At 40.3% G+C, this 27,320-nt stretch overlaps 1 protein-coding gene across 1 annotated transcript in view; it reads left to right on the top strand.

The window, feature by feature from the left end:
- Positions 1-26,849, top strand: part of tenm2a (teneurin transmembrane protein 2a) — a gene marked incomplete at its 5' end in the record, with an annotated part of 338,434 nt that extends 311,585 nt beyond the window's left edge. Inside the window, 17 exons of the mRNA XM_079839762.1 lie at positions 3,791-3,937; positions 4,875-5,085; positions 5,519-5,638; positions 6,556-6,817; positions 7,221-7,488; positions 10,104-10,247; positions 10,641-10,890; positions 11,012-11,032; positions 11,158-11,387; positions 15,329-15,483; positions 15,745-16,634; positions 19,296-19,471; positions 20,419-20,654; positions 20,825-21,121; positions 21,753-23,370; positions 24,342-24,472; positions 24,612-26,849. Of these exons, the coding sequence (XP_079695888.1) occupies positions 3,791-3,937; positions 4,875-5,085; positions 5,519-5,638; positions 6,556-6,817; positions 7,221-7,488; positions 10,104-10,247; positions 10,641-10,890; positions 11,012-11,032; positions 11,158-11,387; positions 15,329-15,483; positions 15,745-16,634; positions 19,296-19,471; positions 20,419-20,654; positions 20,825-21,121; positions 21,753-23,370; positions 24,342-24,472; positions 24,612-25,349 (5,894 nt within the window). The 3' untranslated portion in view covers positions 25,350-26,849. The remainder of the gene's footprint in view (positions 1-3,790; positions 3,938-4,874; positions 5,086-5,518; positions 5,639-6,555; positions 6,818-7,220; positions 7,489-10,103; positions 10,248-10,640; positions 10,891-11,011; positions 11,033-11,157; positions 11,388-15,328; positions 15,484-15,744; positions 16,635-19,295; positions 19,472-20,418; positions 20,655-20,824; positions 21,122-21,752; positions 23,371-24,341; positions 24,473-24,611) is intronic.
- Between the last annotated feature and the right edge of the window lie 471 nt (positions 26,850-27,320).

Here is a 27,320-nt window from a genome sequence, read left to right on the forward strand (position 1 = left end):
GTTAAGTGCCTTGGTCAAGGACACAATAGTGATGGCTTCTTGTACTGGTTGGAACGGCGAACTCCAGTTATTAAACTTGAGCTGTAACCCCTACAATACACCACCCTGATTCCCTTCAACTATTAAAGGAGCAAGAGGTAAAGGCTGGGCCAGCTACCTGACTCTAAGCATAATAGGAATGCACTGCAGTTTCTACTGAAGGTAGAGTAGTGCTCACCGGGGCACACCAGCTCTTAGCAGTCTGTTTGAGTCTGGCTTTATGTTTGCACAGAACAGAGATGCAGGAGGCAAGTCATCCTTCTCTCTTCTTCCATCAAGTCCACTTCAGACAAAAGAGCTAAATTCCAGAGGAAACTGCAGAGTGGAGACAACGATTACATAGATTTTTGCTGTACCTGAGGGATGCAGATACTGCGAGTAAAGCGATCCTAAGGTAAATGTGAAATTTCATGGTGCAGAGTGGGTCAGGAGCAGCAAGCAACGTTTTTACTGAACATATTTCGGCACACAGGGTGCAGGACCACAGGAGGCATGGTAATGACTTTGTCTCAGCGCCTGCATGAGTTCCAACTCATAGGATGAATACTAATGGAGGGGCAGGAGTGTGTGTGTGCTTTCCTGAGGAGGGGGAGTACTACAGTGTGTTTGCAGGGAGAGCGGGATAATGAGGAGTTTAACTGCAGGGCCCACAGTGATCACCTGAATGCTCATGCATCAGTAGATAGGAGCGAGTCTGGAACAAGAGCTAGTGACAATAGTTACTTGATTTAAATGCGCATCTCTAATTGGCCGAAATGACTGCAGATAAATGGCCACTGGAGGCATTGACTTTGCATGCTAGAGTATCCAGAGTGGATGTGAGTTGCACTTGATCAACTGCATGATTGGCTAATGAGTGGAAATCACACCCACCCTGGGTAAAGAAGCATACAAGATAAATGCATCCCAGCTTCCCAACTGCACATCTGTCTGGTGGATTCCCTTTTAAGGAATGGCATTTGTTAAAGCTGCAGTGCACATTTTCTGTATCATTAGTCAGAAATTTCAGGGGGAAAAATGGTTGAATGCTTCCAAACAGGTATTCCAAACACCTAAGTGAGAACTTGTTTAGTACGCACACCACAGGACATTATCCCCTCTCTACTAAAGTTCAGAAACCATTTGAGTGAAAATGTTCAGCTCTGCACTATGCCTATGTTGAAGTTTGGGATGTTATTTGACTTTGTAGTAGTACTTGGAATAGTATAGGCAAGGAAAACCCAGATAGAGGGTGTTTTATACAGTAGGTGCTCACTCCCTGTGGGACTTTATCTATCTCTTCCTAAGGCGAATTTGGAGGATTTATGAATCTAACCTTTCTTTTATGACCTTTAAAGGTGAGAGGGCTGCAGGCCAGTGGACGGGTGCCAGTTTAGGTGGAGGACTAGATTTCTATTTCTCCCCCTCAATATCCCATACTTTAAGACATGTATTTATCCTTCCTTCCTTCCTTTCTTGCTTCCTTCCTTCCACCCTTCTTTCCTTTCTCCCCTCCTTACTTACTCTTTCTTTCTTTCTTTCCTTTCTCAGTGTAGGGTTAGGGTTAGGGTTATTTTTTTTCTTTTCCACCAACCCATCTGTCTCTTTCTATCCATATAGCCATCCATCAGTGGCTGACTGTTGCTGTGCAGTGTGCTTCTTTCCCCATCTCACCTTTTCCGTATCTCTCTCATACCGTGTGCGCTGACCCATAACTAGAGGCAATCTCAGCTCCTTTTTAAGTAGATTACAATAGAGTCAACCCACATTACTTTAGCCAGATAGCTTAATAGTTTGTGAAACCCCACTTTATTCTAGTTAGTGTGCTGAGAATCGACTGGCCTTTGGCATGAAAGAGAGGCCCTACTCAGTGCTGCCCAATGAGGAAGATCAATGGTCACCATGGATTTTGCTGTCCTGGTGTTTCATAAGTATTTGGCTGCTAAAAATGGCAGCTCCATTTAAAAGGCAATCATTGCTAAGTGACTTTTCTCTCAGCTCAATATTGCGTGACAATCGATGCATGGCAGGCTGTTAATGTGGCATCTCAAGGACCCCAGACATTGAAAATTACATTAATTAAAGCAACATTTGATTTGAGTCACAATGGCTGAATGCGTTCCAGTACATGCTGGGTTTTCACATTCCTTTGATCAAGGCCATTTCATTTTCCCTCATCACAAATCATCTGAAGTGTCACCTGTGCTGGGTCAGCTGTCAATAATACTAGCCTTGTGACGAAGGAAACTGGCTCCTTCCAAAAGACCGTGTTTCCAGGGTAACCATAAGCGGAGGCTGACACACTAACAGAAGTGTTAACTGTTGGAGATTAAATTCCAAGGAACCAGCAATGGTTTCTGATGACACAGTGTGAGGTCACAACATGGTTTCTGTTTTAGAGCGTGGTAAGAGAGGATGCCCACGGCATTGCTGAGAATTTTAGACCGTATTTTTTTATTTACACAAAACTCCTAATGACTCGGAAATTTCAGGTCACGTCTCCAGGGTGCTTAGTTATGGACTGGTGTGGCTAAAGGCGAATAGTGCTTAGTCTTTTTATTTATCTTTGTGTTTGTTCATCTCAGTCTCTGTCGCTCCCAGAGAGTGCTTCCTTAAAACACTCACGTCAAACCACACTCTTCTTGTGACAAGATTGTTTTCCACCTTTTGTCTTTTTATCCCCTAACTGCATACATTAAACACCCACACACATGCCACACTTGACTCCAAAAACATGTGATATATTTATCAAAGCACTTCTGTCTCTATCTATAAAACATCTTTCAAACAAGTATACTTCCACACCTCGGTTTTCTCCCACACTATGTTCTTTTTCTAAAGTCTTTGGTTCTCTCTCTCTCTCTCTCTCACACACACAAACACAATCTCGTACCTCGACCTAAAGAGCCGTCCTAATCTGATCTGTAGACTCCGGTCTGTCCTAACCACATTCTTACATGAGAGCATTGCTCTCTATCCAGACAAATCAAATCAGCTACTATAAATGAACAGTCAGAGAGTGTATGTGCTCTTTACAAATATCCCCTCCTGAATGGATGAGTTCTGATAAATTCATTTGCAACCAACAGCATCTATCTGTGGAGACTACCGAAGATAATTTAATTGCTCTCCGAGTTTGAACTGATTTGAGGTGTGAATAGTAATGCTTTTCATATACTTCACCCCCTCAGACAGGCACTGAGCACATTGGAGGCAGATATGTTTGTGTGTAAGCACTGATGCATGTCTGCCTATAATGTCAAGGCCAAAAGTTTGAAAACCTAGATACATAATAACATAAAGGATCATTAAAGGTTAATTCTTGCATGACATGTTCATTTGTGGCAGTCGGTTTTGATTGTCTGGATTATGTCTGCAGTTTTCATGTTAATGTGCTTTGTGTGCTGTATCAGATCTGTTTGTATAAAATTGCCTTTTTTAATCATCATTTTGGTTCAGTGTAGATTCAAAGTTTACCAAATAAACAGCTTAACAAATAGTTGATTGACAAGATCAATTTATAAAAAATATGGTAAACAAACTACATAATTACAAAATGTTTTTTTTTAGATCACAAAATAATTTTTCAATAAAAATTCCATTTATTTGAAGTAATTCCATTCCTTTCAAGCAAACCTAAAGCCTGGAAACTATTTCTAGCTTGTATTCCAAACTTTTGGTCACAATCATTGACTTATCAATGCTCTTATGACTGGCGTGATGGATTTCTGCCTTTCTCAATCCATCTCCCTTCTCTTTCTGGCTCTTGCAGATGGCTGTCCTAACCGATGTAATGGAAATGGACAGTGTCTGCTGGGTCAAAACAGCTGGCACTGCGAGTGCAAAACTGGATGGAGAGGCACAGGCTGCAGTGTCGCCATGGAGACGTCATGTGCAGACAACAAAGACAATGAAGGAGGTGAGAGATCTTTTGTTTGCTCTCGGGGAACTTTGTCTCAAAGACTGTATGTAATTGGAACAGCCACATGTGCACAGGAACAGCTGCTGTGTGTAATTTCTGTAATTTCAGGAACACCTGATGGGTGTCATTTCTGTGTATTTTACATAATTCCAAATTCCAGACAGATTTCACAGACGTTCAGTCTGTTTGCCTTTGTTCCCGCAAACAGGTAGTCTCAACCCAACATCACATCATTAATTGAGCAAGACGTTACTTTCAAACAGGGCTTAATAGCACCACAGTGTTTACACTTTTCGAGGAAGTCATCCTATGAATGGCTTTCTTTTAGTTGTCTCAACCAATTAAGCTGCCATAGGATAAATATTTTTTAACATCGAACAAATTACACACCACAGCTTTAATGTATTTCATTTCATGCTCTGATGGAATTAGAGTGACTGTTTAGTACACTCAGTCGTTTGAGGTTTTGGAGGTAAATGTGCAGTTCTAACCAGACCTGGCAACTTTCTGTCTCTCTGTTCACAATTCTTATAAATTTCATAGGAATAAGCTAACCTTTGAATTATGATGACTATGCTCGGAAAATAAATAGAGCTGGACTTTCATCCGAAATAAGGAATTACAAAAAAGACGTCAGATGTTCTGCAGTAAGTAATTTAATTCAAAGCCTAAAGGTGAGGGAAAGAAAAAAAGCACTTTTCGAACTCTTTGGTAAATGAATACTGGGACAGAGGTAAAATTTAAATCCAACATCTCTGTGTTCAAAATGAACACTTTGATGAAACAGCCTCTTGTTCAACAGAAGAATGAAGGTTTTTTTTCAACAGAGAACGAGATGAAGAGAGAAATCTTTTGCAGCCTTAGGCAGCTCTGATTGATTGTGCACAATTGTAATATGACATTACTCATCACACCACTGTTTTGTTTCTTTTAGATGGCCTGACTGATTGTATGGATCCAGACTGCTGTATCCAAAGTCCCTGCCAAAACAGTCCACTTTGTAGAGGGTCTAGGGATCCCTTACAGGTCATCCAGCAGGGCCAGCACCCTGAGCAAAAAGTCCGTTCCTTCTATGACCGTGTCAAGATGCTAGTGGGCCGGGACAGCACACATATAATCCCTGCAGACAATCCCTTTAACGCAAGGTAACTTGCTCTAATGCACACAACAACTTCCCACCTGCTTGGTTGGTAAGTGGGTAAATGCCATGTCTCCTGAATTGTATGGTAGGAGAAAAATGAAATATCCACTGAAGTGCCCACAATTTACACCATATCTGTTGAGAGAACATTGAGTGCTGAGATAGTTATTGTCAGTTTTGTGTTATTTTGTACCCCTGAGCTGTTTTCGAGGAACTGTATTGATTGCTGTCAGTGGTGCTACATCTTCCTGTCTCTTTATACTGTATATTTCTTGGAAAGACTGACAGAGGAGTTGACTAATGAGAAATGTATGGAATTTTTTTGATAGCAGTTTTTTTTTTTTTTTTACTTTTTTTTTTTGGATTGATGGTATCTCTTTGGATTTATTGATGATAGGGCAGCTGATGTCTTCTTGTTTTTGTTCTGTGTTCTCCAGTCTGGCATCACTGATCAGAGGTCAGGTGGTGACTACAGATGGAACCCCGCTGGTGGGAGTTAATGTGTCATTTGTCAAGTACCCCCAGTACGGCTACACCCTCACACGCCAGGATGGAACGTAAGTTCAATGTACTTGTATGAACTAGTGTTTTATGCCATTCCGAATTGAATTGAGAATACCTCTTAAATTTCAATTCAATTCCTGAATTTGAATTGAGATGGTGAACTGGATGCAGAATCGCAATATGAATTTGAATGTAAGCAATTCATGTTATTGACTTATACCTAGAAAAGCAATTTTTGTCAAGACAAACTTTGAATGTTGGCTTGACAGCCTTGTTTGAGGGTGGGGATGGATGGTTGGATGGATGGATGGATGGATGGATGGATGGATGGATGGATGGATGGATGGATGGATGGATGGATGGATAGATAGATGTAGATAGATAGATAGATAGATAGATAGATAGAGATAGATAGATAGATAGATATATAGATAGATAGATAGATAGATAGATAGATAGATAGATAGATAGATAGATAGATAGATAGATAGATAGATAGATAGATAGATAGATAGATAGATAGATAGATAGATAGATAGATAGATAGATAGATAGATAGATAGATAGATAGATACTGTAAGTTTAAGTGAATTGAAAAGAAGCCAATTCTTCAGTTTTGCCAAACCCATCATCTAAGCAACAAACAATGTTTTCCCCTCTAAAACACTTTGATTATTTCTGCTGCCAAGCCTTATTTTGTGACTTACTTGTTTATATAAGCTTCTAGTGATTTAAAGAGCTACATGCTAACTGAACAAATCTTTATTAGATTCATTTAGAGCAGAGTAAACTCAGTCTTTTCATTGAAATGACTGCAATATATCAAAACAATGAATTATCCCTCCCAGCGAAATGGCATTTTCTAATGGTAAAAGCATTCAGAATGTAATGGCGCTATCAATAACCGAGAATAACACAAGTACTTATTTCACTCTGTTTGCCCCCCCTTCCCCTCTTTTTGTGTCATTAGATTTGACCTCATTGCCAATGGAGGAGCCTCTCTCACCCTACGCTTTGAGCGAGCTCCGTTTCTGAGTCAAGAGCGCACAGTGTGGCTCCCTTGGAACATTTTCTATGCCATGGACACTCTGATGTTGAAGACAGAGGAGAACACCATCCCAAGCTGTGACCTCAGTGGATTTGTGAGGCCTGATCCTGTGGTGGTGGCTTCCCCCCTTTCCTCTTTCTTCAGTTCCAAGCCAGGAGAGAGGTCCATCATTCCAGAGACACAGGTGTGATGAGATCCTAGGTTCCTTGAGACCTCCATTACGGCAATTAGCAGATTAATGCATTCTGCACTGATGGGATTCTTCAGTTAGACTTTACCCTTCAATTTTTCTCAATTCAATTTCCCAAATATTGCTCTTGTTTCACTTTATTCGTGTTCCCTCAGCACTCTCTCTTTGGTCATTAAATTAGCTGACAGGTTGTTAACCTGACAAAACTCACAGGTCATCCCTCATCAACCATTTTCACTCTAATTATACTCTTTTTTTTGCATTTCCCCTTCCTCTCATCGTTCTTAGTCTTTCTTCTACCCTCTGACCTTCTTAAGAATTTTTTTCTTTTCTTTTTTTTGTGTTGAAAATACCTTTTTCCTATGAAATGAAAGTCGTTCCTCCGTCTGTCCACCAGGTTCTGCATGAGCAGCTAGAGATTCCTGGCACCAGTCTGAAGCTCTGTCACCTCAGTTCCCGGACCTCAGGTTACCGCTCCTTGCTCAAGATCACCATGACTCAAGCCGTGGTGCCCCTCAGCCTAGTCAAAGTCCATCTGATGGTTGCTGTGGAGGGCCACCTCTTCCAAAAGTGGTTCCATTCCTCACCCAACCTCGCCTACACCTTTATCTGGGACAAGACCGATGCATACGGTCAGCGTGTCTACGGCCTCTCTGATGCAGTGGGTAAGCACACACAATCGACACAATTTAAATGTCATTATCCATTTCCTCAATGATTTCGTCCGAAACCGAAAATCTATTTTTATCTGAAACAGTTTTGAAAGGCTATAATTGGCCAAAACATTGGTGTTTAATTATCGCTTTTTCAGATGGTGTCATTGTCTATTTTGTGCACATAAACCGATCATCTATTACTCTTTACTACTAGTTATAGCACAAAATAAACATGAATGAACATTAGAAGGTATATAGAAATTTCTTAATGAAATCTATCTTGTCTCATGTAAATGCTTAATCAGTGTTTCATTTGCAGAAAGATGTCATTAAAACAGCTTGTATGCATAATAATATGTGTCCCGTGTTGGCAAAAGGAGCCGGAAATGCGCACAGAATAATTTCGATACAGGCAAAACACTGAAAAATGTTGATTTTGAGGTTTTCACAAAAATGTGTTCATTAAGCCCTCGTCTAGCGATCCCATTGCTCCAAATAGCAATTAAACATCTAAAAGTGTCTTTATTTGTAGGTTTTCTGAGGGAAGTACTTTTCCTTTTTTTACTCGCGCTGACTGACAGATCCGTCGTGTGCGCACTAAGACGCTTCAGACAGCGGTGGTCTTGATATACACATATACACAGAATTATAGTATTTCAAAATATCTGTCATGGCGAGTATTCACACAAAAATGATCTGTTATGTCTTATGTGAACGTTTGGTTAACTGTAGTGGAAAAACATCTGATGTGTAACATTAATTTAGATCCGTGCGGTACAGTATGTCTTAATATATAGGTTGTCTGTTTCATTAATGTTAATCAAACAATTGTGGTATCACGGGAAAAAAAAGTTGCATTTTTCCTATAGATATTTGGTTTTGTTATTACTAGGAATTTTAAGGTATGGATGCTAGGTGATTTTGTTTTGGAACCTTCAGAAAGCTTTGCTGACTCTATCAACTTCAAACAGGTGTAGCTCAGTCATTTTTTGTCCAAACAAATCATACATCGTTTTGTAGGTTTTTTAATAGAGAATTTGAAAAGAATACACGTCATGTAACATATCGCAGGAAAAACATTATTTGTGTTTATTGCTGACTATTTAGCCTTTGGTGCAGTTTAAATGTTTATGTACAACTTTACATTTTTGAGTGTTTATAGAAATATAGGCTTGATTTTCAGTTCTTAAAAATTACAGAAAAGGAATGTAACAGTAAAATGCAAGCTATGCGGTGGTAAATTAATAAAACACCTCTCTCAAGCACATTTAATGGCACAAACGCTGTCAGCACTTGATGTGGTACCCGGCCCACATTAAACTCTGCTCTTATAAGCCTCTTTAGAAGCAGTTATTGTAAAGTGCTCTCATGCTTTGGAGAACTTCCCACTCTACCTTTTTTCAAATTTGTCTTATCACACAAACATGTTTTTCACTACTGTAAACGACGTTACAGATAGACGGTCTCTGCGTCACAACACACAAATTCAGCTATTCCATTATAAAATTGTCACCCTCCAGATTGGCTTGTGACACTGCAAAATTCACCCGCCAAATATAAAATGTGCCCACGTTTGGGACCCTGGCCGGCTGTATTGACCGTTCAGCATCCTGGACACACATTAGTTAAACACGCATGGTTAATCGGTCACTCTGCTGACTGAACACAGTGAGAGTTAACACATCAGACAGGATTTGTGCTCATCCGTGTGAACGTAGGACCCAAGGATCATTCAGCCTGACCGTCCCTGTCAGAAAAAACACACAGGTTCAGAGAGCCGCCGCAGTGAGCGGAGGGAAACGCTGAGAACAGCACTCTGTCTAGTGTGACCTCCTTATAACACCCACTAATCTCTCTTTGTCTTCCCCCTGCTTTCTCAGCCTGTCTACCTTCCAGCTCTCGTCTTTTTCATTTATATTTTGGGGTTCTTATACCCACAGTCCCTCTCGCGTCTATGCAGCTATAAATTCTCACCTGCCTAGTTGGTATATATCCATATGTATTTATGCTAATGGATTTGTGGAGTTGTGATCCACTTTTCATGAACTGGAAAGAAAGTTTTTGTGGAAGCACGGATCTTGTAATGACCCTGTGGCAATAGCACAGATTACACAGTCTTGTTTGAAAAGTGAAAGCTGAAGTCATGTCCAGCCACAGGGTGTCTGAACAAATCATGTTCACACTTTACCAAGGTGCTTTGTGGTTGTGAAAGCACCCACGCCATGATGATTTGTGAAGGCTTGCCCAGAACCTGATATGTCCTACTTCCTACTTCTCGGCAACGCTGGAAAGAGAAATGCTGTGATGAATGTTACAGGGTCACTTATAGCTTTTCATATGTGTCTCTAAGTGCTGAATTTTTATTGTTTCTCAACAATTGTTTATTGTTAATTTAGCATGTGGTTTTCAAATAAATATTTATATTCTCCCTCACTGTTTCCCAGCTAGACTCCCCATCCAATCTGCTTGCATGTTATGTAAATTAATCATCTCTAATATTGGCCTGTCATGTAGTTCATTAATTAAATGCTGTTTTGATACATTTTGTGTACTCCCTCTCTCTTTCTTTCTTTCTCCACCCCCCCCCCCTCTCTCTCTCTCTCTCTCTCTCTTTCCCCCCCAAGTCTCTGTGGGGTATGAATATGAATCATGTCCTAGTCTGGTGCTGTGGGAGAAGAGAACGGCTATGCTTCAGGGCTATGAGCTGGAACCTTCCAATCTGGGCGGCTGGTCTCTGGACAAACACCATATACTCAACCTGCGCAGTGGTATGAGCCTTATGTTCTAATTCGGGGCAAAGCGTTATTTATTTATTAATTTATTTTATTTGTGTTATTATAAGTAATTATACTCATTTCAAATTAGTCTTAATTGTCACTGGTTAAACTGGAAAATAACGTTTTCCAGACCAGCTGAGATTTAAAGTGAAGGAGGGCCATACCTCTCTGACACACAGAAAATCTGATGTGATGTGATGCCTGGCTGCTTTCAGTGAAAAAGCCTGTTGTTTTGATCAATAATTTAATGTAATCCCCTGAAAATGTGGTTGTAATGTTCATAAATGACTCAGGTAAACAGCTTTTTACTAAAATGGTCTTTTGAAAATGGCACTTTCTTTTTTCCATTTAATAGTTATTGTTTCTTTATTCGTCTGACACCAGGCATCCTTCATAAGGGCAGCGGTGAGAACGTCTTTGTGTCCCAGCAACCACCCATCATCACAAGCATCATGGGTAATGGGCGTCGGAGAAGCATCTCATGCCCGAGCTGTAATGGCCTGGCTGATGGAAATAAGCTGCTGGCACCTGTAGCCCTGGCAGCAGGCATTGATGGCAGCCTTTATGTCGGAGACTTGAATTTCGTACGCAGAGTTTATCCCAACCTCAATACCACACGCATACTGGAGCTCAGGTATTGAAAAGGGCAAGAGGAGACTTTTTTTTTACCCGTAAATAAAATATACAATATATTTTTTGCCATGTCATCTTATTAGCACCATAATTGTGATCCTTGTTTTTTTCTTCATTTACAGAAATAAGGATTTTCGACATAGGTGAGCCTCTAACTTTAAGTTTGTTTCTCACATTTGACTCTTCAGTTGGATTATTCACTTAATATAATGATAAAGCTAATTATATAAAAGCAGGACTGACTCCGTAATGACCTATTTTTTCATAGTAACAACCCAACTCATAAGTACTTCCTGGCTGTGGACCCAGTCACCGGGGCTCTGTTCATCTCTGACACAAATTCCCGGCGAATCTACAAGGTGCGATCACTCACAGGGGGAAGACTTTTGGCCGACAATGCCGAAGTGGTGGCAGGGACAGGAGAGCAGTGCCTTCCTTTTGACGAGAGATGCGGGGACGGGGGAAAAGCTATAGAAGCCACTCTCATGAGCCCCAAAGGTGAGGTGGAAACTTTAAAGAATGCCAAAGCAGAAGATAAATCAGCAGTTTTAAAGCTTATTGCATGGGTTATCCCCTTCACATCAGTTTAAAATTATGCTAACGTCTTCACATGTGTCTGAGGTGAAGAAATGTTTCTGCAGGCTGTCTTTACATCTGTTTCCTTTGTAGCAGTGACACCTAACAAGGATAAAAAGAGCCTTATCCTCCAGCTGCTTCCACAATCACAGAGAACGTTCAACCTTAAGCTATTAATTAATTTCTGAATGTGCTATGGGGAGTGCAAGTCTCTGGCTTCGATTATTGGAGTCTCTTGGTATTCTCTCTCTCTCTCTGTGTCTTTCAAAGATAATGTTACTTAATGTGGTGGCTCTTTTAACTCTCAGATGTTACAGTTCATCGCTGTGAGCGAGCATATTTCTGTATTATACAGAGTTTGTGTTTAGGTAGATCACTAGAAAGAAATGTCACAGTGAGTTTTCTTGAATATTTCAGTTTCTCCTAGACTAGTGGTTCCCAACCGGTTTACCATGGGACCCACATGTTTTCATGGTCATTAAGCCACGACCCAATTTTTGTTGTGGAATTTGACCTAATTCCTAAAAATATTATAATTGTTTTTATGTTGCATATACAAAATAACATTAGAATAATGACACTGACATGTAGCCTAACATCTCATCTGACTGCAGATACTGAATCAAGACAACATGTTTTTCTTGGGCACTCTTTACTTAAAGGTGCAGTGTGTGCATTTTAGAGACATCTAGGGGTGAGGTTGTGAATTGCAATTACCAACCGCTCACCCCTCCCTTTCGAAGAAAATAGAGAAGCTCAGAGAGAGAGAGCAGAGAGTAGCTAGCACTCCGTAGAGAAGTTTGTCCGTTTAGGGCTACTGTAGAAATATGATGGCAAAAAATGGCGATTTTACTGTAAGGGGACCCACGGTGTATGTAGATAGAAATGGCTCATTCTAAGGTAATGAAAACATAACGGTTCATTATGTAAGGTCTTTATACACCAATGAAAACATAGTTATGTATATTATATTACATTTCTGTCAATAGATCCTCATAAATTCTACACACTACACCTTTAAAGGTGCTGTATGTAATTTATTGACTGTACTAAAGCATAAAATACCATAATATGTTTGCAGATATTTTGGAAACATGCTCACGTTCACATACTTGTTTCTCTGAAGAACAATGCTACAGAAAGTTTTTCTACTTTGAAATGTGCGTTCCATGTCTGTTTTAGTTGTGGTCTGTGTGATTCCGCCCACTTCCATTTTATCCAGTAACACAGTGTTTTGCAGCCATGGAAGCCAGCAAATGATCTGGGTCAGATATCACAGATTCTACACATCTAAAAAGTCTCGGAATCCATCTGAAAAGCTCTCTGACCAGAGGCATATTGCAATGCTGATACATTAGCTGATCAACACACAAATAGGAGGAGAGGCTGGGGGCCAATATTTTGAATTTGGACAGCAGTATTTCAACCGCTATAGCTGTCAATATTATATACTGCACCTTTAAACTGCATCTGACAGAAGTGTCAACAGCTTTCATGCACGTCTTTCAAAATAAAAGTCTGTCATCAGAAATACAGAATTACATTTGTAGTTTTTGTTTGACTACACACTCCGCCGCTACACACACCAGTTGATTGGATGGATGCAGATCTGAATGTAAGCTTGCAGTTGACAGGGTTTAAGTGGACTAAAGCTATCTCTATTAATTTTATAGCTATATAATCCAGCGTATAGCGTTAGTCAAGCTCGCATCAGCTGACTGTCAGCTGATCACGTCTACCTATAGGAATACGATGCCTATCACAGCATGTATATAAGGTCCTTCAGTATCATCAGCTGCTATCGCGTTCTCCGGAGCTAATTACCCACCTCCACCCCCAGCTCCTCCACTAGGGTGACCACCATCAAACAAACCAAATGTGGGACGATTACTAAGTTTGTGTGGGACAATGTGGGACATGTTATCAACACTAAAACATAACCTGAAACTGTTGTATAATCTTTATTGTCATTTAAATTCAACATCACTGAGCCCAAAGGCAGCAGGCATCATGCAGATAACTATTTTCGAAACAGTTCTGACCAAGTCCAACTAAAATCCCAAAAAATAAATAATGAACAAATAAAATATAAAACAACATGAAATGAGTTTTGACAGTCTTAATTTATATAATATATTAAGAATATAACCAATTTACCGAATTATCCATTTGTTTTCTGACAGGGAGCACATGGAACGAAATACCGCTCCACATTTTGATTGACAGCCGCCACAACCTACTAGTGACCGTGTTTACACCTTTCTTTTCAACCATTGGTCTAAGATAAGACTTAAAAAACAGCAGTTCTATTTGTGTAAGGCGGGATGTTACTTGTTGCGCTGTTAAATATAGGTGAAAAACGATGCAGCAAAAATAATAAATAAAATGCTTTCTTAAAAAGGCAAAAGAACGCATGCATGTTTTCTTAATATCATAATTAAAAACCAACAGACTGATGAAAATGCGGGACATTTTCTCAATATGCGACGTGCGGGACAAGGGGTGAAAATGCTGTGCGGTACAATGCAAAGCGAGACAGGTGGGTATCCTCCACTCGTCAGTCAGGATTTGGCATTCTGATTCCCCCTGCATCAGACTAAATTCCCGAATTATGTTGTACATTTTAATGCTATCTGCAATACATCGTTGCTTCTGTTCTGTTTACCCTAAGGGGGTTTATCACTGCTCTCCCTGCTCTTATCCATGCTAGGCTGCGTGGATGCGCAGGGAGTTCTTGCCCAGAACAGTCTAGTTTACAATCTAAACGATATGCTAATTGTCTATCACTTTGACGATAGTGATCCTGACAGAACTCTATTATTATGTCAGTTGTCTCATTTGTGCCGCATTTTCCTCACAAAGAGGAGTAACATCTGAAATAGAGTTTATATTTCAACGAAACTGAGAACTCTATTAATTCTCCTGAGCTATGAAAGAGCAACATCTGAGCAATAAAATTTTCCTCTGGAAATGTAGCTTATATTTAAACTAAAACTGAAATTATACCAGTATAATTTATACCAGAAATTATACCATGATTTCTTATTTTAATGTTTTGTACACCAATGATTATAAAAAAAAATTAAAAAAAACCTCAATTCATAATTTTGTATGAATATAATTTCTGCACACATGCAGTGGGTGACAAATTTAAAGTTCAACATAAACTGGAATTAAAGCACAACATATCCAACCAAAACAAATAGCAATGAGAAAGGAAAAGATAAAGGTACAATGGTAAGTTTGAGCAGGTTTTGAAAGTGAAATCCAGGTTTGGTGTAAGGAAAAAATAGCCAGTCTGACACCAAACTGTCAAGGATGTCACATTTCTGTATGTGACGTTGAATTTCAGTTTCTGGAGAGAGAGAGTAGAGAGGTGACAGACTACACAGGCCTCATTACCGATTCCCAGATGACTTCACAGTGAAAAGGCTCAGTCAAGTGCACTCAGTCTCTCCCCTCATGCTATTTGTCTCCCCGTCTTTTTGTTCAAACCCCTCTGCATCATACACCTACAGGTCCATTTTATGAGCATCTTCTTGTCAGCACTTCGAGATATTCTCGTCTGCTCTGCCTTCTGTGTCTGATAAGGGGAATTGATAGGTTGACACGGGAGTGACGCTTGATAGACATGTATTATTTGCTATCTTATATAGGACAGGGACTTGGGAGGGAAAGACGAATTGAGCAGTGCCTGAAGATAAACTTAGAACAGGTTGAAACCAGATCAAAGATTCACTTGCTCTAATCATTACGAACCACAGAAGACAAAAATAAACAAAGCTAACAGGCACATGGTTATTGAGTCTGTGTCACCCCTGAACGTCCTAGCTGACTCTTTACCTGTTTGTTTCTCTTTTCAGGTATTGCTGTAGATAAGAACGGGCTTATGTACTTCGTGGATGCCACCATGATTAGGAAAGTGGATCAAAACGGCATCATATCTACTCTACTGGGTGCAAATGACCTCACTGCTGTGCGCCCGCTGAGCTGTGATTCCAGCATGGATGTCAGTCAGGTCAGCATGTCGACAGCCCACGTTATAAACCATTCGCAGTCAGAAACAGAAAGTAGGATGGTTAATTTGATCACAAAATCTACTTCTTTAAATCTTGTTCAATGTTCAAAACAGACCCTCAAAGCTAAAAATGCAGATATGCAATATTAATCATGTCTTGCAGGCTTGCACAACCTTGATCAGAAGCCCAGAAAATGATACAAGAAAAGTGCATGGCGAATCTGAAAGATTAATTTAAACTTGAATTCGTTTTTTACCCAGGTGCGCTTGGAGTGGCCCACCGACTTGGCAGTAAACCCCATGGATAACTCTCTTTATGTGCTAGAGAACAATGTTATCCTACGCATCACTGAAAACCACCAAGTGAGTATCATCGCGGGGCGGCCTATGCACTGCCAGGTGCCTGGCATCGACTATTCCCTCAGCAAACTGGCCATCCACTCGGCCCTCGAGAGTGCCACGGCTATTGCCATCTCCCATTCTGGTGTGCTTTACATCTCCGAGACAGACGAGAAGAAGATCAACCGTGTGCGGCAAGTCAGCACCAATGGAGAGATGTCGCTGCTGGCTGGCGCTGTGTCGGAATGCGACTGCAAGAACGACGTCAACTGTAACTGCTTTGCAGGAGACGATGGTTATGCTACAGATGCCAGCCTCAACTCCCCCATGTCTCTGGCTGTCTCACCGGATGGCACTCTCTACATTGCAGATCTCAATAACATTCGGATCCGCGCTGTGCGCACTAACCGACCTGGACCTTCAGCGCTGGGGCACTATGAGGTCGCATCCCCTCAGGAACAAGAGTTGTATGTGTTCAACGAGGAGGGTCTCCACCAACAGACCATCAGTCTTGTGACAGGCTTGCCCCTCTACAACTTCAGCTACGGCCCTGATGGAGAGCTGTCCACAGTGGTGGATAACTGCAATAATACAGTGAAAGTGCGTAGGGATGGGGCAGGGCAGGGTGGAGCGGGGCTGCTCAGGCTCAACCTACAGCCTGAAAATCAGGTGGTTACGCTGGGACTGGATCCTGCAGGAAGCTTGCGCTCTATATCTGCTCTTAACCAGGAGATCGTTCTGCTAGGATACAATGGAAACACTGGCCTGTTGGCCACAAAGGCAGACGAGACAGGCTGGACAACATTTTATGAGTAAGTTGCTGTGTGTCTGTGGGCTATGACATGTTGTGTGTACATGAAACACTCAACAGAAGTTGTACATTTGCAAGAAAAAGTATGTGAACCCCTTACAGAATCTGTGAAAATGTGAATAATTTTAACCAAATAAGAGAGATCATACAAAATGTGTGATATTTCTTTATTTAGTACTGTCCTAAATAAGATATTTTACACAAAAGATGTTTAAGTATAGTCCACAACACAAAAAAATAGCTGAATTTATAATAATTACCCTGTTCAAAAGTTTATGATCCATTGATTTTTAATACAGTGTCGTTACCTGGATGATTCACAACTGTTTTTTGTTTGGTTTTTTTTGTGCTGGTTGTTCTTGAGTCATGAGCGGTTAAACTGCCCAACATTCTTCAGAAAAATCCTCCAGGTCCCAAAAATTCTTCAGTTTCCCTGCATCTTTTGCATATTTGAACCCTTTCAAGCAGTGACTGTATGATTTTGGACAGTTGAAGGACTAAAACACTATTAAAAAGGTTCAATCATTCACTGATGCTCCAGAAGAAAACAGGATTAAGAACCGGAGGGTGAAACCTTTGTCCAAATGTTTCTTGTTTTGTTTAATATCTTTTTTTTTCATTTAGTTCTGCCCTTCGGAAGCAACAGAAGATATTTTCATGTTTCCTGGAAGACAAATTAAAAGTAGAAAAAGTACAATTTACCTTGATCTTCAAATTCAACAAGTTTTCACCCCTAGCTCTTAATGCATCGTGTTTCCTTCTGGAGCATCAGTGAAGGATTGAACCTTTTTTAGTAGTTGTGTTTGAGTCCCTCAATTGTGTGAAAAGATGGCTCTCAAAATCATACAGTCACTGCTGGAAAGGGTTCAGATATGCAAAAGACTGAAGAAAAACTGAAGATTTGTTTTGTAGAACTTTGAGCAGTAACTGCTCCGGTCAAACAAGGGACTCAAGAACAGCCATCACAAAACAAAAAAACAGACGTGAATCCTCCAGGTAATGACACACAGTATTGAGAATCAACTTTTTATAAATTCAGCTATTTTTTTTGTCTTGTGGACTATATGTAAAAATATTTTATGTAAAATGTCGTATTCAGGACAGTAGTAAAAAAATAATAACATGCATTTTGTATGATCTCTCTTATTTTGTTAAAATTATTCACATTTTCACAGATTCTGCAAGGGGTTTGAATACTTTTTCTTGCAACTGTATGTCGCATTTTCTCTATGTTCCATTCAGCTTGGAGAGTCTTTCTTCTTGGAAATACACTTGAAAAAGGACTACAAATAGTCAAATCTATAGCTTGAATGTAAAGGTTTGACCAAATGGGGGTGTAAGATATCACATGAACATGGCGGCACCTATGGAGATACAAAGTTAATGATAAACATTCACTCTTAAGCAAATAAAATGCTTAAGTCAATAACATGAGACAAAACTTGCATTACTTAAGGAGAAGACCTGATAAAACATCTGCAGATGTTTGCAGAGACATGCATTTTAAACACTGTAAATGATCGTCTCTGGTTAAAAATGCTTGAACTGCACATTTGTGTATTTTTGCAGTATACAATTCAAAAGTTTAGGGGCAGTACTTTTTTGAAAGAAATTAATACTTTTATTCAGCAAGGATTCATTAAGTTGATCTACAGTGACAGAGTAGACATTTATAAAGTGACAAAAGATTAATATTTCAAATAAATGCTGTTCTTTTGTACTTGAATCAAATAATCCTGAAAAGGGGATCACAGTTCCCACAAATTAAAAAAAAGGTTTATAGCAAAATATTGAAAACTGTTTTCAACATTGATAATAATTAGTCATAAGCCATCAAGCACTGTATTGTTAAAGCTAGAGGATTAACCTGTAGGACTATCATTTATTTTACTTTGAAAAGGGCGCTAGATAAATTCTCTTTCCTGCGGAGTTCTGTTCCAATCCCGCAACACACTTGCCTTTAATTTCCAAGGGAACCTGAAGATCTTGATTAACTTTTTCAGGTGTGTTTGATTAGAGTTGGAACACTCTGCAGGAAAGTAAATCTCCAGGAACAGGATAGAGCAACCGTGCTCTTGATAATGCAGAATTCCCCACACTCCACTGCACTGGCACAGACATCAGCCAGACTGTGACAGATCTGTGGCAGGATCCAGATCTGCTCCCTAATGGAATGTTACACAGAGAGAGAGAGAGAGAGAGAGAGAGAGAGAGAGAGAGAGAGAGAGAGAGAGAGAGAGAGAGATGCAGGGATAACACTGAACCCAAATATAGTGATTGTCTACACATTACTAGACTGTTCAGTCCTGACCATCTACTATTATAGGCTCTGTTAAGAACATTTGCATAGAAAAGTGAACACATTTTACCTGTTTGTAAATTAATTCTCATTATCATTAATGATATCAGAAATGCATGATGTCTTTTTCTTTTTCTCATATGGTCTTCTAGCTTGTTTTCAGCTGGTCTAACTGGCTTCTAAACCCTTCTAAAACCAATCTGCCTGACCTTCTAGGTCCAGCGAACCTTATTAGACATGTTTTTTAACTATTAGACATAACTTTTTTTTTTTTTTTTTTATGCTTTTGAGTTAATTGTCCCCAGTGCTTTACTTCAATATGAACTTTAAAATGGCTTTTCCTAACATTTAGTATATTTTCAGGTATGACAGTGAAGGGAGGCTAACCAATGTGACATACCCCACGGGAATGGTTACAAGTCTGCATAGAGAGATCGAAAAATCCATCAACATTGACATTGAGAGCTCCAACAGAGATGATGACATCACTGTCATCACTAATCTTTCGTCGGTAGAAGCCTCCTATACTGTTGTGCAAGGTATGTCTGCTCAGTAGCTGTTTTTGAATATAATATTTTCATTTTGAAAATGATTCTGTGCTCAGTTTAGTTGGTTTCATATTGTTTCATTGTTTTATATATCAGTGCCTACAAACACAGCTAAATTCAGATACTCCGACATTCATGTGGGAGGCTGGAAGTGAAAGTATGATTCAGTGCAGAAAACAGCATTTGTGTTCTCTTCCAAGCCTAGCACTACACTTGTGTTTTGCTTTGATGTATATGATTTGGGACAAATTCATCATTCATTCGTCTTCCATCTGCCCTCAACCACAAACCCCACTGTCCCAAAGCTTATTTTATCTGTTAAGATGAAAGGACAAAGGGAGAAAGTAAAAATGTTTTACTTCTGTCCCATGGCAGACTAAACAAAAAAGTAAAACTTCAGTAAAACAACCAGACATAACACAGGAAGGGCAGGAACCTTTTGAATGAATTACAGAGGATTTAGTCCAAGGAGAACATCCCTCAGATGATGCTTTTGAATCTAACCTTGACACTCTCGTGAGGCGAATAATAAATTGACTAAATGCCTTTAAAAGGTTCCTTATAAATTGTAAGCGATATTATCTCCAATTATGAATCTACCTTCTGCTCATAAATTAGTTCCATGGATTTTAATTTATTTATAGTGGATGCTCTGAAGCATAATACATGTTTGTGGCACTCTGAAACAAAAGGATTCAGGGATCCACATCATTTGTTATAAACAAAGCACTTCTCTTGTTATCTTTTATGATCCTAAGATAGACAACCAGACTGTTCTTGAGCTGATAAATGCCCCACAGCCCTATCATAAGTTCAAAATAAATCAAGCCCTTTTTTTGTTGTCGTCGTTTTGTCCTCTTGTCATGTTGAAAATTTGTCATGAAATATTTTTTGCTCTTAATTTTATGGTAATTTTGTCACTCTATTGCCCCCTGCAGATCAAGTACGAAACAGCTACCAACTGTGTAACAATGGCACACTAAGAGTAATGTACGCCAATGGAATGGGAATCAGCTACCACACTGAGCCCCATATCCTGGCAGGATCAGTGAGTCCCACCATCGGCCGCAGAAACATCACCCTTCCCACTGACAACGGTCTGAACTCCATCGAATGGAGACTGCGCAAAGAGCTGTCCAAGGGCAAGGTCACTGTGTTTGGCAGGAAACTTCGGGTGGGCACTTCCTCTAAGATTTTAATTACTGTAATTATGTACATTATTTTCACATTTCTGTGCACATTGTAAGCAAAGTCTGCTTGATCTGTTAGATCAACTAATCAGTAACCAAATCATCTCAACAAATGTTGAGTGGTTTTCATGCTAAATATTTGCGCAATTTGCAGGCACATGGCCGCAATCTACTGTCAATAGACTTCGACAGGAACACACGGACAGAGAAGATCTATGACGACCACAGGAAGTTTACTCTGAGAATCACGTATGATGCCCAGGGGAGACCAGCAATATGGCAGCCCAGCAGCAGCCTTGCAGTGGTGAATGTGTCGTACTCCAGTACAGGCCAGCTTGTGGGTCTGCACAGAGGCAGTATGAGTGAGAGAACAGAGCTTGACCCCCAGGGCCGAATACTCTCACGCTCTTTTGTAGATGGAAAGGTGTGGAGCTACAGTTACCTGGACAAGGTGAGATTATTAGGAATATTGTTTTCAGATTTTAAAGGGTTAGTTCACTCAAAAAAAGATAAAAATTATTCACCCTCATGTCGTTCCAAACCCGTAAGACCTTCGTTCATCTTCAGAACACAAATTACAATATTTTTGATGAAATCCGAGAGCTTCCTGACTCCACATAGACTGCAACGTAATCACCACTTTCAAGGCCCAGAAAGGTTGTAAAGGCATCGTTAAAATAGCCCATGTGACTATAGTGGTTCAACCTATAGCGACAAGTATACTTTTTGTGCAGGAAAAAAACTCAAATTCTTCTCTTCCGTGTGAGCCTCTGTCACTGTTGGGTGACATGAGTAATTCATGAGAGAATTTTCATTTTTAGGTGAACTAACCCTTTAATGGATTTTATTTAGTCATTGAAATAAATACAATTTAAATTATTAAACATGTTTTTTTAGTTTCTTTCCTGTAAATTTTTTTAATATCTTGTATATTTAACACAATTAGTGATATTCATGCATTAATTTAATTAAACTAACTAAACAAAAATATATGTATGATGCCTGATTTTATTCTTGTTAAAGATGTTGTTGCAAATGAATATGAAAGTGACGATGATGTTCTGAAAATATTTCTCTCCCAGTCCATGGTGCTGCTACTGCAGAGTCAGAGACAATACATCTTTGAGTTTGACACGTCTAACCACATTACGGCTGTCACCATGCCCAGTGTTGCCCGCCACACCATGTTCACTCACGTCTCCATCGGCTACATCCGCAACACCTACAACCCACCAGAGAGCAACGCGTCCATCATCTACGACTTCAGTGAGGATGGACGTCCCCAGGCCACCTACTTCCTAGGTACTGGCCGCCGTGTCCTCTACAAATACGGCAAGCTGGCCAAGCTCTCAGAGATCTTGTATGACAGCACAGCCATCACCTTTGGCTACGACGAGACAGCAGGCGTGCTAAAGATGGTCAACTTGCAGAGCGGCGGCTTTTCTTGCACGATTCGCTATCGTAAAATGGGTCCCCTGATCGACAAACAGATCTATCGCTTCTCAGAGGAAGGTATGGTGAACGCGCGTTTCGATTACACCTACCATGACAACAGTTTCCGAATCGCCAGCATGAAGCCGGTGATCAGCGAGACGCCACTTCCTGTGGATCTGTACCGCTATGATGAGATCTCCGGTAAAGTGGAGCACTTTGGAAAGTTTGGAGTCATCTATTACGACATCAATCAGATAATCACCACTGCTGTGATGACCCTCAGCAAGCATTTCGATGCTCACGGGCGAATCAAAGAGGTTCAGTATGAGATCTTTCGCTCTCTCATGTACTGGATGACGGTGCAGTACGACAATATGGGCAGGGTAATCAAACGAGAGCTAAAGATCGGCCCTTACGCCAACACCACGCAGTACCGCTATGAGTACGATGGTGACGGACAACTCAGCGGTGTCAAAGTGAATGATTGGTCCACGTGGCGCTACAGCTACGACTTAAATGGCAACCTACATCTGCTCAACCCGGGTAACAGTGCCCGGCTCATGCCGCTCCGCTATGACCTACGAGACCGCATCACACGGCTCGGTGACGTGCAGTACCGTCTGGACGAGGACGGTTACCTCAGCCAAAGGGGCGGCGATGTGTTTGACTACAACTCTAAAGGCCAGCTGGTGCGCGCCTACAGCCGTGCAGCTGGAGGATGGAGCGTGCAGTACCGTTACGATGGGCTCGGACGCAGGGTGTCTACTAAGAACAGTCTGGGTCAGCACCTCCAGTTCTTTTATGCTGACCTGAACAACCCGACTCGGGTCACGCATGTGTTCAACCACTCCAGCTCGGAAATCAGCTCTTTGTACTATGACCTGCAGGGCCATCTGTTTGCCATGGAGGTGAGTAGCGGGGAGGAGTACTACATCGCCTCTGACAACACGGGTACGCCACTGGCAGTCTTCAGCAGCAACGGGCAAATGATCAAACAGGTGCAGTACACTGCCTACGGAGAGGTGTACCACGACTCGAACCCTGAGTTCCAGCTCGTCGTCGGCTTCCACGGAGGGCTTTATGACTCACTGACCAAGTTGGTGCATTTCACGCAGAGAGACTATGATGTTTTAGCGGCCAGATGGACATCGCCTGATTACACCATGTGGCAGAAGATCGGCAAAGATCTGGCACCCTTCAACCTGTACATGTTCAAGAATAACAACCCGCTCAGTGACATGCTGGATGTGAAGAATTATGTCACAGGTGAATTTATGATTTCATGATTGGGTGCCTTTGCAACTTTACCAACTCTATCACAACAATAATGTGATAAAATAAATACAGGTTTTTGTTCTAATGTTCAATGAGACAGAAATAAAACAAACAATACATATTCAGAGATGTAATCGTAATGCACGTCATATACACTACCGTTTAAACGTTTGGGGCCAGTGAGCTTTTTAAAGTTTTTGTAAGAAGTCTCTTATGCTCACAAAAACTGCCTTTATTTGATTTTGAAATATTATTACATTTATTATAACAGGTTTTTTAAATTTAAAATAGAATTTTTTTCCTGTGATGGCAAAGTTCAATTTTCAGCATCATTACTCCAGTTGTCAGTGTCACATGATCCATCAGAAATCATTTGGTGCTCCAGAAACATTTCTTATTATTATTTCTTATTACATTTTGGTAACACTTTATTTTATACTACAGGGTTAATCCTAATCCTATAGTAAGTACATGTAGTTAATTATTATTACTCAGTACTTTAATACATAATTACACTGGAACACCTCAAAATAAAGTGTAAATTTTTTTTTAAATTAAATATTAAAAACAGTTGTGCTGCTTAATATTTTTTTTGCAAACACTAATACTTTTCTCAGTATTCTTTGATGAATAGTGAATAGTATTTATATTTGAAATGTCATATGAAAAGTCAAATATATTTAGTAACATTATTTAAGTCTTTACTGTAACTTTTGATCAGTTTGTGTGCTGAATAAAAAACAAATATATTTCCGAAAAAATGTATCTGACTGACCTCAAATTTTGAATGGTAGTGTTACTGCATATATATGTAAAGTCTTATAATGCAAATATAAATGTAAAGGCATATAATGGAATTCATTTGATTAAGGTTTTTAGTCGAATGGCAGCCCTATTAACAGTAAATAAATGACCCTTTTTATTGCAAAATCACAGCTTAAACGCTCCTTATTTCATTGCAGATGTGAAGAGTTGGTTGGTGATGTTTGGCTTTCAGCTCAGCAACATCATCCCAGGCTTTCCCAGACACACACTTTATTTTGTGGATCCGCCATACGAGCTCCTCGCCAGCCAAGAGAGTGAAAATGGGCAGGTGAGTCACTACGTTAATTCCGTAGTAAATCTTCAGTGGAATTACTTTTGTATTTTTTAAGGGTAGGAGCTAGGTCAGTGAATACTGTACTATGTGGTCTTGCTTTCATTTACCAAATCCTTACGTTTTCTTCTGGCAGCTGATAACCGGAGTTCAGCAGGAAGCTGAGCGGCACAACCAAGCTTTCATGGCTCTGGAGGGACGGCTTCTTCACAAAGAGCGCAAGACCAAACATGAGAAACTGGGCCACTGGTTTGGCACGAGTACCCCCATCATTGGAAGAGGAGTGATGTTGGCGGTGAAGGAAGGCCGCGTGGTCACAGGGGTCTCGAGCATGGCCAGCGATGACAGCAGGAAGGTGGCTCTGGTGCTAAATGCCGCTGTCTACTTAGACGGGACGCACTACACGCAGGACGGCCTTGACTGTCATTTCTTCGTGAAGATAGGCTCAGCTGACAGTGACCTTCTAGCTTTGGGACTCACCAATGGACGAAAGGCACTGGAAAGCGGGATCAACGTGACGGTAAGTGGTCGATCGCGGCGAGGGGTCACCGTTGAGTTCCGGGTCCCAGCTCTGTCTCTGAGTGTGCGCTACGGCTTGGCGTCAGATGTGCTGGATGAGGAGAGAGCCAAGCTGTTGGAGTTGGCACGGCAGCGGGCGCTATCGGGTGCCTGGCTGCGAGAGCAGCAGCGGGCACGGGATAATAAAGAGGGAAGCCGCTTGTGGACTGAAGGAGAGAGACAGCAGCTCCTTTCAACAGGGAAAGTGCAGGGGTACGACGGGTACTACATTTTACCTGTGGAACAGTACCCTGAACTAGCGGACAGCAGTTTCAACATTCAGTTCCTGAGACAGAATGAGATGGGGAAGAGGTAACAGTCCAAATCGTTTTGATTTCCGGTTTCTTTATATTTCGCTTTCTCTACGCTTATACCTTTACAGTTTTCAGTTCTTTTCTCGATCTTTTTCTCTCTCTCGCTCTGTCTTTCTCTTTTTCCCTCCCTTTTTTTCCGTTATCTCCTGAACCCACGGAGAATAATTGAACTAATGGGGAAACTCACTGAACGCTGCAGGGACTTTTAAAAGAAGAACACTCAAAAACTTTGTTAATACTGCCTCTGGCAAAAAAATAACAATTTGAAAGACCTTGTCTTTGTTTTTCAACAATGGACGTCAAAAAGCACTGATAAACTGAAAAACGAAACAGAGCTATTGTTGCTGAATTATGAAAAATCCCCTTTTTAAAAAAGAATAGATATTTTTACCCATATTTTTTGGGTTACTGAGAGGATGTTGGTGCCAGATGGTACCCTTGTTATGGGAGAGGTGCTGCGAGTCTCACGTGCCGCTGGAGAGGCCCAGTCTCGACGTCAGAACTGAGGAGTAACATCCGTCAAGGCAAATGTCAGTCTCAGGCCTCACATTCTTCACAGCTAAACTGTCCATCGCCACTGCAGCAAGTATCATCGTCTACAGACTGTTTCGTCAAGAGAATTCCAGTGGAGTAAAAGTGACGAGAAAATCCAAGTCAGACATAGTTTATTTCATCACTGATAGAGAAGTACTTGCGTTGTATCAGATAACAGTGAAGTTCTGAGTGTGCTTTAGATGCGATAGTTTTGTATGTCCCAGTCGCATTAGAGTAACGAGACCTTCACCAGGGCACTTCTGTATAGAGATATCAGAAAAAAAACACTCACAGTCTCCAGATTGAAAGGTTACTAGTGTCAGAAACTATTTATTTTTGTTTTCCTTTTTATCATTCATCATAGTACTATATGACAATCATAAAGGAGTCACCGCTTTTAGCTACAAAGATGAACATTGATGGTCGAGTTTATTTTCCTTTGTATGATATGTAATCATTTTTCATTTTTGTATTCATTTTGACTTTTTTTCCGCTCCAAAGCAAATTCTAGTCATGCACAGAGATAATTTATGTAATGTGTTTTAAAATGGTTTATACTTTAAATAAAGTTTAAAACTGTGAAACTTGTTTTTCAAAATATATCTGTATGTACAGTGTATAGATTTACCTTAATGCAGCACAGTAGAATATTGTTCATAATATCAACTTTTATATTTCTAACAGAAGGTGGCTTGTTATGTGCAAATCAACAGCTGGTATTAAAACTAGAATTTTGTGACACTCGGATATCACAGATGAATAATATTGATGCCCCGTTTGATGTTCTGTTTGTTTAGTTTTGTTTTTATGCAGAAACGTTGCTGTACTAGAACCCAAACCATAGAAATGGAATCTTTCCACTGTGAAGAGACTCATTATGGATGTCATGATGTACCAAATCAGTATTGAGGGATGATTCTTACTCAAGTGAGACTCTTCTGAGACCTTACCAATAAATAGTTGAATTCATGTGTGTCTGGCTAGTCTCGTGTATTTGTAAATATGTCTTCACATCTGTACTGCTGTTATAACGTGTCATTTCTCCACACCTTTCTGCCAAAATAACAGTTTTTACTGTGGTAATACTATATAGCTTTTTGGATCCAGCAATAATGGTAATGCTCTGTTGGCTGTACTGAACATGTCCAATTGTAATAGCATGGTATTCTTTATACCTGTTATGTAAAGTACTACTTACCGTCTGATACCATGCACTGTTTGAAAGAGATTACATCTGACATTATTATGGCAATAACTTGAAAAACTTGTTAAAGGTGCTTTGATGGAAATTGTATACCATGGTAAAATTAAGTGCTGCTTTTTTTTACACAATCAAACACTCCAAGTAAACTAGTGATTATAAGTACTGGTTCATAATAGTCACAAACACACTTTCTAGTGGTAATAATAATATATAAGGTATAATTTATGCAGTATAA

Source organism: Gobio gobio (assembly GCF_949357685.1).
Source record: "Gobio gobio genome assembly, chromosome: 16".
Taxonomy (NCBI): Eukaryota; Metazoa; Chordata; class Actinopteri; order Cypriniformes; family Gobionidae; genus Gobio; species Gobio gobio.